The sequence below is a fragment of the Dermacentor variabilis genome, chromosome 2, assembly GCF_050947875.1.
Source record: "Dermacentor variabilis isolate Ectoservices chromosome 2, ASM5094787v1, whole genome shotgun sequence".
NCBI lineage: Eukaryota > Metazoa > Arthropoda > Arachnida > Ixodida > Ixodidae > Dermacentor > Dermacentor variabilis.
Genome location: NC_134569.1, coordinates 188,107,257 through 188,122,284, shown reverse-complemented (window position 1 = coordinate 188,122,284; position 15,028 = coordinate 188,107,257). Strand labels below are relative to the sequence as shown.

The window sequence follows — 15,028 nt, the reverse complement described above, 5'->3', positions numbered from 1 at the left end:
TAAGGTTAGTGGCAGCTGCAATGCTAGACAACATAAATTTCCCTTTCCTAGCCACTGTAAGAGACTGGAAAATTGTTTTAAAAGATTCATAGGATGATCTAGCTTCTTTAAGTTGGTTACAAATAGCTTAATGTCATAGATGACATTAGTATTTACTGCTGCGTGCCTTAGTGAAAGGCAGATGATCTAGCAAAAGTATTCACAAGTAAGTTCTGTGCCCGATATGTGCAATACGTTGATATAGTCTGCTTCAAGGAAAGGTGAGCATAGCTTGTCTTTAATCTTGTTGGATGTCTAGCACAGTAAAAAGCTTGCAAAAGCGATCCCAGTGCTTTAAAACGTGCTGCACTGCAGGCCTTTTCAAACTCAGAACTCTTTTCAAACTGCAAAGCTAGTTTTTCTGCGTGGTACGGCGGCAGCATAACGGTGGTGCGAAAGAAACATACATAGTGAAGCTGTATGCGTAATTCTCTTTTTGAACTCTCGATGCATTCATGGATAACTTTTAATAGTTGAAATCAGTGGTAATCGTGTTATTGTCGAACGTTATGGTGGTACCCAATTTCTAAAGAGTGCAGAAGTGAACTTTACAATGTATACAATGAATCTGTTGCGTACTTTACAAACTCTATAAACAATGTGACTTATAATAATGTGCAAGATCTGTGCAGTTTCCTACTGCCTGAAAAAGACAATAGGAGTGGCTATTTAACGCTACATTAGAGAGCAGTGGACTGCGTGCACCGCCATTTTTCAGGTTCGGGCAGTCAATTTCGGAGCCAAGTAACCGATCAACGCCTTGAGACATCGCCGTCACTGTGTTCGCAAAAATCGGCAAGCAGTTCGTCACAACACAACAGCCGCCGTACTAATTACAATGTCGCACCAATCAACCGTAGAGTAGCAGACCGATGGGTGGATGGATGTTACGAGCGTCCCCTTTGGAACGGGGCGGTGGGTTGCGTCACCAAGCTCTTGCTATTATACTGCCTAATGCACTACCTAGGTTAAACAAGATGATGGATGGATGGATGTTATGAGCGTCCCCTTTGGAACGGGGCGGTGGGTTGCGTCACCAAGCTCTCGCTACTATGCTGCCTAATATCCTACCTAGGTTAACTAGTGAAAAAAGAAAAAAAAAAAAACACTATGAACTACCACGTCTAAATTTTCTGATCCCCTATTGCGAACTGTGCGTTTGTACATCTTGTACTTTTCTTCCACCAATCCTCCAATCGCCTCTTACTAATGTCTATTGCGGACCTGTTTGCTTTACCACTGCTCCCACTGAACCCAAGGGCTTCAAGGAGGCCAGTGGTGCCTAAATTGACCACTGGGTAGACGTCTTCACATTCTAATAAAATGTGCTCCGTCGTTTCCCTAGCTTTACCGCAGCGAGCACATGCTTCTTCTTCCTTCTTTTATCTCGCTTTATAGGTGCGTGTTCTAAGGCATCCCGATCTCGCTTCGAAAAGTAATGAGCTTTCCTTTGAGTTATCATAAATAGTTTCTTTCCTGATTTCGTTTTTTCCTCTTAAGTAGTTACTCATGGCAGGTTTCTTTTCTATTGCCGCCACCCATGAGATTAATTCAGCCTCTCTGACTTTCCGCTTGACCTTCTTTGTTGCTGTGTTGCCCACCCCACAGGCCGCATACTTGCTGGTAAGCTTCCTAGTTCTTTTCCTCCAGTGTGAATCAATGTTTTGCGTGTACAGATACCTGAACACTCTCCCAGCCCATCTACCTTCTTCCATATTCCTCAGCCATTCTTCATACTAAATTTTACTGCGAGCTTCCCCCACTTCAAAACTAGTGTAGCCCATATCACTCTGCACAGCTTCATTTGTAGTCTTCGCGCGAGCACCCAATGCGAGGCGACCCACTGACCTTTGGTTCCCGTCGAGTCCTGATTGTACCCCGGATTTAAAGCAAACAACCGCATTTCCCAAAGTAAGTCCTGGAACCATTACCCCTTTCCACATACCTCGGAGGACCTCGTACCTATTGTATCCCCATAGCGCTCTGTGCTTCATTATGGCTGCACTTCTCTTCCCCTTGACTGTTATGGTTTTTTCGTGTGTTTCCATATATCCATTGCCTTCGTTTATCCATATACCAAGGTATTTATATTCTGTTACCCGAGGTATTTCTTGGCCCTGTTTCTCCACAGTCTGTTCACTGTTTTCATTGAATACCATAACACCTGATTTTCTAACACTAAATTTCATACCTAAATTGTTGCCTTCCTGTCCACAGATATTAGACAGACGTTGCAAATCACTTTGCTTGTTAGCGAGCAACACCATGTCGTCCGCATAAAATAAACCTGGGAGTTGCTGCTATATTACTGTACCTGCCTGTTTGTAAGAGTGATTAAACCCGATATTACTTCCTTCTAGCGCCCTCTCCATCCTCACCATGTACATCATAAACAACAGCGGGGATAAAGGGCACCCCCGCCTCAGTTAAACAAGACGATCAGGTTATAAAAGCGACACCAACGGCCAACGGTTGAATGACAGCGGGCGCAAGTGGCTCCCATAGAAGCCCGATATCTGTGCAGGTCTGGAGTTCCAGTAGGTCGTGGTTCTATGATACGGCTTTGCGCCGCTGCGTCCGAGGACGCGGGTTGGATCCCGGCCCCAGCGGCCGCATTTCACTGAGAGAGAAATGCGAACGCACTCGTGTACTTTGATTTAGGTGCCCGCTAAGAAACACCAGGTGGTCAAAATCTCCCTTCACTACGGCAAGTCTCATGATCAGGTCGTGGTTTTGACCCATGCGCACGTAAGAGCCCCGATTTTATTTTTTAGCGTAGAACACTTTCAAAGAAAGAACGTACTACAATACGATACGCAAAGCGCTTGGTGAAACCGCAACATACTGATCGATCACGCTCAAGACAAGTGGCAGTTTTAAATTTCCCGGGCAGTCGACGCCACATGGACGCCGGTACAGCCGGACACAACCATCGTTTATAGATCTATTTCGAATGCTACGACCGCTTGCACCAGTCCGCTTCATGCCTACGTGGACATTTGCATTTACCAACGGCTATTCGAACTGCGAACAGAACAGAAGGATGCACATATGCAGGGACAGGCGTCATCCTACAACGCAACGAGAAAGCAAACAAAACAAATGAATCTGCGCGCCAATTGCAAACTCCTGCGGCAACGCTACTACTTGACTGTGGCGTGTATGTGAAGATCGAACACTAAAAGCTGTTAACTGGGATACGTTGGAGTGCAAGTTCATGCACGCCCACAAGGCGAGAGGAAAATGCCGCAGGGCACACGTCAGGCGACAGTTTCACGGAGGTTATGAAGCACAAAAGTAAGCGCATCCATTCCTTGCTTGCGAGCTCATGCCACATTTCGACATGTTTATTTTAACGTCAATTTTGCACATGTATACTTACAGGAAACTGTCTCAACGAGTCCGTTCTCCACTCTACTGTCCACGAGTCCAACACCTATGGTGCAACGAAGAATAAACGCTGAACGGCTCACCACTGTTCGTGAGAAATGGCTGGCCGGTAGCGGACGCTCGAGTCACCCAAGATATTTTACCAAGATACTCCGTCACAATACTCGGTCTCGAGGAGGAGGCTGTGGTAGCCGGAACAAATTAGGAAAGAAACCTCGGGTTGAATTATGATTTATTTCACTTCGAGACGCGCACAGCGTAGCAGACGAGCATGCGAGCCGCGAAACGGCAAGCGGGCCCAACGTCTACGTTGCGAAACAAATTGTCACATGTGTGAGAAAAAAAAAAGAAATTGCAAATAAAAAATTGTAACGCCACCTGTCGTACGCAAATAAACTAATCTCTCATTTGTGTTTCGATTTAGAGCTGGTGAAGACATATTGGTGGCGGCGCGCACAACTGCAAGTGCCCATATTTTGTGAATTGATGTCAATGACATTGGTCTACTATCCATTCTTTAGGCACCTGTCGTTGTGTTGAAAGTAGTCCGTCCGCTGGATGATTGCGTACTACATGTTACGTATAAGGTGCTGACGAAGGTGATTAGACGGGCGGATGAATACCACTTTTTCTTGGTGGCCTTTTGTCGGCGCGGACCCGCGCTCTCAGCACGTGCTGCGCCGGACGGCGCTCTCGTGAAACCACGTTCCATTCATTTATGCGAATGCGTCTGTGTCGACCTGCTCGCTGTTGTTGAGCAAATTTTTTTTCCTGGAAACATTTCGTTGTCACCAGGTCTGTTTTATATTGAGTGGGCCTATTGTATCTTGCTGGCAGCGGCCAGTGCCCACGAGGCGTACATCTGACGGGCCTCGCACAACGACCGTCGTTCGTCCAGAGAACGCTGTATCCCCTGTTATGGACGCCGCTTCGAAGAATGGAGATTACGAGTGGATTGAGGACGAATACGTTCCTCCGCCTTCGCAGCCGACTTCAGGACCCAGGCGTTACGGCGAAGGAGGCAACCCCGGCGTGACGTCTGGTAGGGGCCGTGGCCAGTATAACTATGAGCGACCCAATGCGCCTCGCCCGGATTCCGAAGTGATCGCGGTGCCAGTAAAGGATGTTGCCAGGATCATCGGCAAAGGTGGTTCCCGGATCCGCGAGCTTCAGGATTCAAGTGGTGCGCACATCTGGGTCAAGAAAGACGACGGAGATTACTTTGAAACCAAAATCGAACTCTCGGGCGCTGAAGAGGCGCGTCGCAAAGCTCGCGAGCTCATCGACGCGATCGTCCATCCGCCGGAAGAGCCAGCATGCACCAGCAAAAGCGAAGAACCGCCGCCTTTGCTTGACTGGGCCAAGCTGCTTGCCAAGAGCGACGAAGAGACGAAGAAGCGCTGGGCCTCCCTCGCGCCGATAATTAAAAATTTTTACGTTGAAGATCGTCAAGTTGCGTCCATGTCTGCAGGGGACGCGGCGTCCTTCAGGGCAGCCAACAATAATATAGTTGTCAAGTACTTAGGCCCAGAACATGAGCCGCCACCAGACGTAGCAACAAACCCTGTGGAGACATTCGAGCAGGCGTTTTCAAACTATCCAGAAATCTTGGACGAGATCTACAAAAACAAGTTCACGAAGCCGTCTCCAATACAAAGCCAGGCCTGGCCAATCCTACTGCAAGGTCAAGACCTCATTGGAATCGCACAGACAGGTACAGGGAAGACTCTGACATTCCTGCTACCAGCCTTGATTCACATCGACAGCCAGCCTGTTCCGAGAGAGGAGAGGAAAGGTCCTTCGTGCCTGATTCTCGCTCCGACGCGCGAGCTTGCTCAGCAGATTGAGCGGGAAGCAAAGAAATACCACTACCGAGGGATAAAGTGTGTGTGCATCTACGGCGGTGGCAGTCGGCGAGAGCAGATACAGACCGTCAACCTTGGCGTGGAAATCGTCATCGCGACGCCCGGCCGCCTGAACGACCTCGTCATGAACAGGATAATCGACCTTAACTTTGTTACTTTCTTGGTCCTGGATGAAGCAGATCGCATGCTGGACATGGGCTTTGAGATACAGATCCGGAAGGTGATGCTGGACATAAGGCCTGACCGGCAGACAGTCATGACAAGTGCCACTTGGCCAGACTGTGTGCGTCGCCTTTCCCAGCAGTACATGACGAACCCATTCCAGGTGTTCATCGGCTCCTTGGACCTTGCCGCAGTGCACACAGTGACGCAGAAGGTCATCCTGTGCGAGGAAGAGGAGAAAAGGGAGCAGCTTCTGGCCTTCTTCGACTCCATGCAGCCCCAAGACAAAGTGATTGTCTTTGTCGACAGGAAGGCCACTGTGGACCACCTGGCAAGCGACTTTGTCCTGGCTGGCATCAACTGCGATTCCATCCACGGATCCAGAGAGCAGTGCGACCGTGAGCAAGCACTCGACGATCTACGGGATGGCAAGGTGCGCATCTTGATTGCCACCGACGTTGCCGCACGAGGGTTGGACATCAAAGATGTGACACACATCTTCAACTACGATTTCCCTCGCAACGTGGAAGAGTATGTCCATCGCGTGGGTCGCACGGGTCGAGCTGGGCGTACAGGCACAGCCATCACGCTTATAACTCGTGGCAACTGGAGGCAGGCTCGCGAGCTTATCAGCATCTTGGAGGAAGCCAGCCAAGATGTCCCCACTGAGCTCTATTCAATGGCTGAGCGCTTTGATGCTTGGAAGGAACGCCGTGCCGAGGAAGAGCGTAGCTTTGGCATGGACCGTGGTGGCCGAGGCGGTGGTTCCCGGAGAGGAGGCGGCGGAGGTGGCAGTTGGGGTGGTGGCCATCGCAACCATTGGTGAGGAGACAATAGCTGTGATATGCTGTCGTCAAGGTTATCTGAATCACCAGTGTTTAAATGTTCATCAGCATCATGTGGCAGTCTTCACACTACGATGCAAAGACTTTATCATTTGCTATGTTGTATTTTGGGAAAAGTTCTTTTATGACTGACTGACAAGCGAATAAATCGTTGATAACGCTGCATGCATCTGCTTACGCTGAGCATGAAGTCAAGAGAGCACATTGCCCTCCTCCTCTAGACATGTGCAACATAGCCTGCCGGCATTCGCACCTCTAGGTGCCACTTTGCATGTTGCATGTGCTTTGTTAGCGCATTCTGTTTCTTGGTGCATGGAGGAGAGAAAAAGCAGTGTTAAGTGAAGGTAAGGTCTGTTTAAGAGTTGGCTAGGAATTGAGACACCTCATGAGGCACGCTTGGCAAACTCACGCCAAGGTGGTATGAGCCACGAATACACAGGCATCCATCACATGCAATTCATGTGGCAGTGAGACATTGTAGGCTAGCATGATACAACTGTAGGTTCATAAGAAGGCTTAGTGCAAACACTACACAAGGAGATGGGACACGGCATCTTGTCCTGTTGATGCCTTGTGTCGTGTTCGCCGTAAGCCTTATTGTAAATTTGCACTGACTGGCCCATCAGTGAATGCATTCTGCAAAGCTAAAGGTGTATTTTTGCTTTCTGTTTTACTAGAATATCTGCTGATTTGGGAAAAGTAGTTTTTGTGTTTTCGCAAACAAGTAAGCTGTTGGTGCCATTGGCATGCTTTGAATGATGTGACTAAAGGTGTTTGTTACTGCCTTAAGCAATTATTGCATGTTGCTTCTCTTTGGCACTGAAATTGCCACACATTTCATTTACTTCATTCAAAATGTCCATGCTGCACTTATTGTGCATGCGCTGTTGCAAATTGCCATGCTCTGCCACACTTGTGTATGTGCATGCTTACAAAAATTTTTGTCGGGAAATCTCCAATGGCTGACATTGCCATGACTCTGAAGTGTCGGCATTGTGCTTTAAACACATCAATGTTGCATTGAAGCAGGGTCAGTTGGTTGTAGCTAGCCACATGTACAGGATGTGCATAAATATAAGTGAAAAAGTGAACTGGATTTAGCTCTAATGCACATTTCCGTTGCTGCTACAGCTGTGACCCTCTGGGAAAAAGCAGTTGCACTTGGAATGTCTGGGAGGTGAGGTCTGCTTTTTACGTATTGATCTCTGTTACACAGGCATGTGCAAGCATGCTTGAGTGCAGATCAAATCAAGGGCCATGAAATGCTGCCATGTCCAAGCACTTCAGTTCGTTCTAGTTGGCATCTGTTTTGTGCTTTGGTTGAACTCTGCAAAAATTCAATGCATACGCCACTGTGCATGGAAAATGCCTGTTTAACGTGTTTACAAAATTGTGCTATGACCATAATAGTGGGGACTTCCCCTGAAGTGGAAGCAATTAAAAAAAAAAAAATTCCCAATTCCTTTGTGACTGTGGGACTCATAAAATTGATGTAATTATTTGTCATTTATGATTATCTTGTGAGTGGCCTTGTGCGTGCAGCTCATGGCTCATAAGGTAATGCAATTTTTGCCACATACCTGCATCATTTGTTTTAAGCAATGCTGTGTTGTGTAATTTTCCCTAGTGAAGTTTCAACTATGCTTGTCACAAGAGCAGCTTTATACAAAAATTGCAGCTGTGTAAATTTTGAAGGCCATGTGGTATGTTGTGCACCACATGTTGTGCCATACCACAACATGCCAACAAAGTGCATGTGCTTTAGTGGGAAATGATAGTTTTAGTCGGAATTCTTCAGTGACTTTTCGCCCTGTATTGAAGAGAGTTGTGCCGCTTTCTTCGACTGTTAAGCACCTGCTGTAATTCTGTGCAGGATTGCCGCAGTGTGTGAATAAGTGAAGAAATTGTGGCAGAAACTACCAACGATGACTTATAAAAAGTCGGCGATAGCTTTGCAACCTCCCCTATCTCTAGTATGCTGGCTGCAACTACATTGCAATCCATTAAGTGGGTGGGCTGGACACGGAGGTGTCCGTTGCAGATGGGGTGCTGTAGCTTCAACATATTTGATGGCTACATCCTCCTTGTGTCACCTTGGCACATCCATTGCAGGGATTGGCCAAGAATGTCCACATACCGGTTATCACACATGCAGTGCTGAAGTCTGGGCACATACCCAGTTACCTAAGTTGTCTACTAGGTCAGACAGCAGCCAGCTGCACGTTGTCTATTCATCCACATACCCAGGGGGAGGAGCTAGTGGACAAGTTCGGTTACCGGATATGTGCCACTGGTTATTGTTTGAAAGTGTCCCTCCATCCATAGTGGCCACAATAGGTAAAGAAATCTGTTGCTTTACTAAAGAAAAAAAAGGGGTGGCCAGGACAATTGCTGCTTGCAGCTGAGCTACTAAGTATATTTGCCAAACGGTGGCACTTCTATTGAGCTGCCACGGATGGTGTCAAGATTCTTGTAACGGAAAGGTGCAATGTGCTTCAGTGTCTGCCTAACGTTCTGAGAAATTGCTGCTTGTGATCATTTAGAAATTGAGAGGAGGCACCAAGTGGAGCAGGTTTACAGGCAACCATCTGCAAACACGAATTTCTTTTTGCGCATCCTGCTTTACCGAAATTTCGGTTTATCTTTTTATGCCTTGAAGGAGCGAGGTCTATTGACAGATGGAACTTCCTTGCCCCTTTTCCTTAGAGGTATAGACAGTGGTGCTTCTGAAATGTGAAGTGAAATGTGTTGACATATCTGGCATGTAGCTTAATAATAACAAAAAAAAAAAATCGTGAGCCATCCCACCTTGTGAAGGTGGTTGACCAACGAAGCTGTGTAGCACATGGCAAACAGGTGACATGAAATTTTGAACAAAGGTATGAAAACATTCGTTGTCTTAATCAGTGGTGATGGTGACGAAAGGTACGCACACACATTTTTTTTTTGTACTTCGCTCGTATTATACGTTCCTTATGTTCACTGATGTCTATGTATCGGGATATATTGAGGCAAAGAATTTGACACAGAAATCACTGCACTAACTGGTAGTGGACCAGCGCCATGAGTGCCTTCGCAGAGGGAGGGGCAGTATGGGAACGCTGACACGATGGACGACATCGGAGCCACCTGTGGAAGATGACGACGAACGTGCGAGCAATGGCACTGGCCATTGCTGATGATGATAGTTTTTACTCGCAATGATTTTTTGATGGACACGGAAAATGCACGGAACCCTAGCCATAAACAGCATATCTTCCTACAATATACTAGAGGGAACTGCGGCGCTGCAGTCCTTGACCCACCATGGGAATGATAGGAAGTACATGGATTTGTCTTATCTTCGTGCTTGTGGATTCAGACGTTCTTGTGGCTTTCTACATTGGGCGTTGTATGCCTTCATTGTCGTAAATTTCAGAGCGATCTATACTCTTCGAAGTGCAGAAGACGTTGCGAACATGCACATTCACTACTAATTGCAATGATTGAGCTTGTTGAAGTGGCTAAATTGAAACGCATCAAGCGTCTCAAGACACTGGCATGCCCGTGATAAATTCGTAAGGGCATTTCACATCGCCTAACTATGCATGCGTCCGTGGCTTAATGGTATGAATAACAGGCTTCAGTGCTACAGGTCCTGTGTTCGAATCCTGCCATTGGACAACTTTAATGATGCTTATTTAATTATTACGCAGTACATTGTTGAAAATGACAAGTTTACAAAGCCGTTTGGAGCCAGAATGACGAAGTTTAGGCATATCCATGTAATTTCCATGCTGGAACAACCGCTCCCATTGCAGCTCCCATAAACACTAGTGCTAGAGTTACCTCTAGTAATTATTGTATGAAACTATGATAATCATAAACAGCTTCACTGTAAAACATTTTAGTTTGAACAGCGACCTTGAGCTAGGAAATGGGCCAGATGTGTTCGTTTTAACATTCGTTCTCTAAGCATTGGTGCAGGTATTGCATATTAGCACATGAAGTAGGATGTCTTTAAAACAACAGAAAACTGAGTAAGTTTTGTGGATGCATGGTATAGAAAGGCAGGCATGCAAAACAGACACAAAAGAACTGCCAGGGGGACAACCACGTGCCAGCTATCAAGTAAAAGGTCACACATGTGCGGAAAGGAAAGAAGGTGCATACTTGTGGTCATATTTGGTACATCTTCCTTTTCATGTCAGGATATCCAACGTGGGATTCAACTGATGAAATAGCAAATTGGAGGTGAGCATTCTGTAGTCATCGGCAATTTTCTGTGGTAATATAGGGGAAAAGAAGTTACAGAGGCAAAGCGCATACAAGTAAGAACAGTCCTGTGAAAAATTCCTACATTTGTGTTCATGGGGAAGAGAAAACGTAAGCATCTTATTTACAGCAGCAAACTAAGACGAAATGCCCCGCTGTGTGCTAAATGCGACTTATGCTTATTCTGCTTTTCTTTTTGCCCTTGGGCAAATGCAACATCGTCACACACAGAAGCTGTCATGATTCGCTCTCTGTTCAGAGAAATAGAAAGCACTATCAACAAGGAGGAAGGAAACAGACTAGGGAGGAGCATCACATGACAATCTTGAAGCCTTGTCATAAAAATAAAATCATGAGTCATTCCACTCTGTGAAGGTGGTTGACCAGCGAAGCTGTCTTGCACATGACATGGAGGTGACACAATTTTGAACAAAGGTATGAACTCGAATATTGTCTTGATGGGTGGTCATCATGATGAAAGGTACACACACTCATTTATTGTCTTAATCGGTGGTCATTATTTCACTCGCAACTGCAATCACATTCTTTGATAATGTCTAATCGATGCATGTACACTACTGGGTGGTTGGGCCAGAACGATGGGGCATATTAAGGGATATGTCTGCAACATGGAACGTGTAAACCGCTCCCTTTTTAGTACCGATACATCCACATTGAAATCACCGACAACGAAAACAGGGGTTGTGCCATCGCAGCTAATTCATGCAAAGTGAATAGCTATGAATAATTGCATTCTTTGCTTGCTTACGGGGGTATGAGCCATTGCTTGAACAGGGGTGTGAGCCATTGCTCGCACAGGGGTATCAGTGATTGATGATGACAGTTTTCGACATGCTGTTCTCTATGTTGTATGCGTCAGCAGAGAGAATTTAAGCACTGTTCGCTTCACTTTGCCGAGTGCTTGTAGCCTCTGCCTTACGTGGCTATGAGCCATTTCATTTTTTGCTTGCTTACAAGAGCACGAATGCTCACGAGGGTTTGAGCCATTGATGATGATAGTTTTTGTTCATGGAGAGCGAAAATGCACAGAATGAAAGAAAGGCTCATGGGAGCTAGGCCCTTACCACGTGATAGGCAAGCAGCAGTTTCTAGCCGAGTACGGGAGAGAGTAGAAGGAAGTGTAGGGGGGGTTGGTGAGAGTGAATTGGGACCAGGGATTGACTAAGACCTATCGGGAACCAAAGAATGCCTCGAAAGGGCCCTCAACCGTGAAGGGTATACTTCCCAAGTGTTAATGTGCAGATACGCTCAAGAGAGAAGGGGGGGTAGCATCAGAGGAGGTTGGCTTGCTATGGCTAGCTGTCTAATGTCATTCATGGAGAGCGAAAATGCACAGAATGAAAGAAAGGCTCATGGGAGCTAGGCCCTTACCACGTGATAGGCAAGCAGCAGTTTCTAGCCGAGTACGGGAGAGAGTAGAAGGAAGTGTAGGGGGGGTTGGTGAGAGTGAATTGGGACCAGGGATTGACTAAGACCTATCGGGAACCAAAGAATGCCTCGAAAAGGCCCTCAACCGTGAAGGGTATACTTCCCAAGTGTTAATGTGCAGATACGCTCAAGAGAGAAGGGGGGGTAGCATCAGAGGAGGTTGGCTTGCTATGGCTAGCTGTCTAATGTCATTCTCCTTCCTAGTTCTTTTTTTTTTCCTTCCTCCATGGGTGTCAAACTGCAAGACTGCTTAGTGCAGTAACACGTGTAGAAGTTGTGACCCTGTAGCTGTCCTTCACTGCCACAAAAAGTTGTACGCGAGTACGACGACTAAATCACAGTGGCTTTATGCAGTTAAGCACATGTATGATGCATGCATGCATTGGATGCTGTCAATGTTAATGGGTTTCTGTTGGGCTGATTTTGTGCATCATAACGTAGTATTTGATTAAATGCCGTGGCTGGACGTGGTGCACGTGAGCTGCGGCACACTCTTTGCTTCACAGGCATTTTCCTTGCACTGTTCATACTTTGTGCAAGCTTTATATAGCAAATTTGGATCAACTGATAAAAATGAAAGTGCCAGGAGGAAAAAAAAAAACCTTAGTAAAGTTACCTTATGGAGGGCTGTCTGACTAACTGGACGCGTCTTGCATGTTCTTGTGAACGGATGGCGCTGCAGATAGCGCGTGTCTGCCTTTTACATACTACCTACATGCCTTTTAATATTGTGGAGGAGCCTTTCAACATTAGTCCAGAGTTTCCAGCAGTTGTTCTAGTGGCACTGGAGTTTTACAGAAGCATTGTTTATGTTTTTTTATCTCACGAGATTCAGATTTGGGATTTTTTAAATGCGCATTGGAGCTGGGAGCTCGTAGCTGCCATTTGCAGTCATTGAGTTTAAGGTATAAGGGAGTGACAGAAATGTGGGTACTTTTTTCTTTCCCACAAATTTTCGATGCTTCTGCTACAAAGTTGTGAAACCATGCAAGTGACTGTTTATTGGTGATTGAACAAAAGTCTGGTGTTTGCATTTACACAAATGGAGCTCTTGAGAAGATCACTTTATTTCTATGATCTGTAATGTTTGGATTATGTAAAACTGCTAGAATGTGACCATGGCGGCCATGCAGTGTGGGTGTTTAATTACTGGGGATGCTAATTCAGCTTGTTAATATAGCTGTGGCGGTGAAAAACTTTAGGGAAAGCATTTGCTACCCCTCGTGTTCCTTTGCAAGCTCGGGAGATATCCTTGCCCACCCGCCTTACCCTCTCTCCCCTTTAGAAGAATCGTACATATATATACTATGCCAAGGAGAGCATATATCGCTCTGAAAAAGACAAGTCCACCTGTCGAAACGATGGCTCCTGCTCTCGCCTTGTTCTCGCATTGCTCATTGTCTTGAATTTCAATCTCCCGCATTCCCCATGTATTCCCTGGATTTGCAAGCTGCAGTGAATTGCTGAAAGTTGCACGAATTGGTAGCTATTCATTAGGTAACTGCAGCAAGCTCAACAAACGGGACACACGACAAAGGTAACACGCAAGTGCCGTTACTCGCGCTTGTGTCTTACCTTTGCCTTGTGTCTCATTTGTTGTGTGCACTGCAGTTTCATAATAAACTGCAGTGATTAATCATATCACCAAAAGCTGATAGTATGCTGGCAGTTCCAGCACAGAACATGCACTCCTTTTCTTTTGAGTGCTATAGTATGCAGTGGTTGTGAGTTGAGGATCACTGATGAGCATTTTGCTACGTCCTTTTGCTTGCTTGTGTACGTTTGTTCACTGTCAGGGAAAACATATTTGTCACATGCAACCACACACAGCTTCTCCATTTGATCACATAATGTTTCTACTACTTCATGGGAAAAAAAGAATTGGCCACTACGGTGCATTGGGAAGATGCTCTTCATTTATAAAAGGTGTCTGTAGGACTTCAGTCCAAGTTTTGGGCCGCTATGTCCACCTGGCAACTAAGGAAGTGTTTTTTTTTTTTCGAGAGCAGATCACTGTGGTGTGCCAAAGCTTTGCATTCCATGTTCTGCTTTTGCAATAATGTGTTTTTGAGGCCAATCTCTGAATCTTATTAGTCATTTCTATTGTTCAACATAGCCGAAATCAGCAACAGGCTTTAAATAATTCCTTCTTCCTCGGGGTTGATCCTGGGTCTCGGCAATGACATCTCGATATGACAGCCTCCTACACTGCGCACTATAGGTAATTTGTTCAATAAGTATTCAGTGCTGCATAAGTGGGAGTGCCAGGCACTAATTATTCTTCCGGCCAAACTGCTGGCTTGTTTCAGACACCTCCGCGGCTGAAAGCTAGTCTGCGCAAGATGTCATTTTTACTGTGAGGAGCAGAGCAATAGCTTTCACTGTTAGTTTCGTACACTGCGGGGAAGGCCACAACTTTATTTTGCTCCTAGGAGCACTGCTGTTTAAGCTAGTGGTTGTGCAGGGCATTGAGAGAATAATGAGAACATTGAGAGTTCCTTGGCTGTTGCTATTACGTTAATGACAATAGCTGTCGTCATCATTGTCTGACCACCTCCTCAGCTTTTCCCCCTGCCATGGTGTTCAGAAGAACAAAACTCTACTCCATCCACTGTCCCTTAAATATGAACTCATGTCCTTTTGGTAATGTGCAGTTAGGAGCTACTGAGTGTTGTATGAATGGAAGAACCAGGTATGCAAATTTCGTCTTGCTAAACTGCTCACCAATCTCCACTCAAATTCCTCATTGTGGTCCCATTTTGCATGGGGTTTAGTTAATTTTCAGGCATCGTTTTCAGCAGCGTGAATATGAGGAGCGGCTAAGGGAAAAGAAACTGCAATGCGTCCAGCGGTGGCATCCTGCCAAAACCAGCACTACTCCCACTACTACAATTACTATAAATTACTATTGCTACCATTACTCTAAAGCAACAAAGCATGGCCTACCTCCCTCAGCAGTTGTAGTGCTGGTTTTCAACAGCTTTGCTGGACATCCACTTTTGCAGGGGCGGGATGGCGAGTCAA

The 15,028-nt window shown here is 46.0% G+C and overlaps 2 protein-coding genes across 4 annotated transcripts in view; one reads left to right on the top strand and one right to left on the bottom strand.

Annotated features, from left to right (window-relative positions):
• Positions 1–3,720, bottom strand: part of mTerf5 (mitochondrial transcription termination factor 5) — a 64,325-nt gene extending 60,605 nt beyond the window's left edge. For all 3 annotated transcript variants that reach the window (XM_075682494.1, XM_075682495.1, XM_075682496.1), the window contains exon 1: positions 3,422–3,720. The gene's annotated coding sequence lies outside the window, so the exon portion shown is untranslated. The remainder of the gene's footprint in view (positions 1–3,421) is intronic.
• Positions 3,721–4,046: 326 nt separating this feature from the next.
• On the top strand, positions 4,047–6,466 carry LOC142573005 (putative ATP-dependent RNA helicase DDX43). The gene has a single exon (XM_075682491.1). It carries the CDS (start codon positions 4,348–4,350, stop codon positions 6,280–6,282), a length of 1,935 nt encoding a protein of 644 aa, XP_075538606.1. The 5' UTR covers positions 4,047–4,347; the 3' UTR covers positions 6,283–6,466.
• Positions 6,467–15,028: the final 8,562 nt, after the last annotated feature.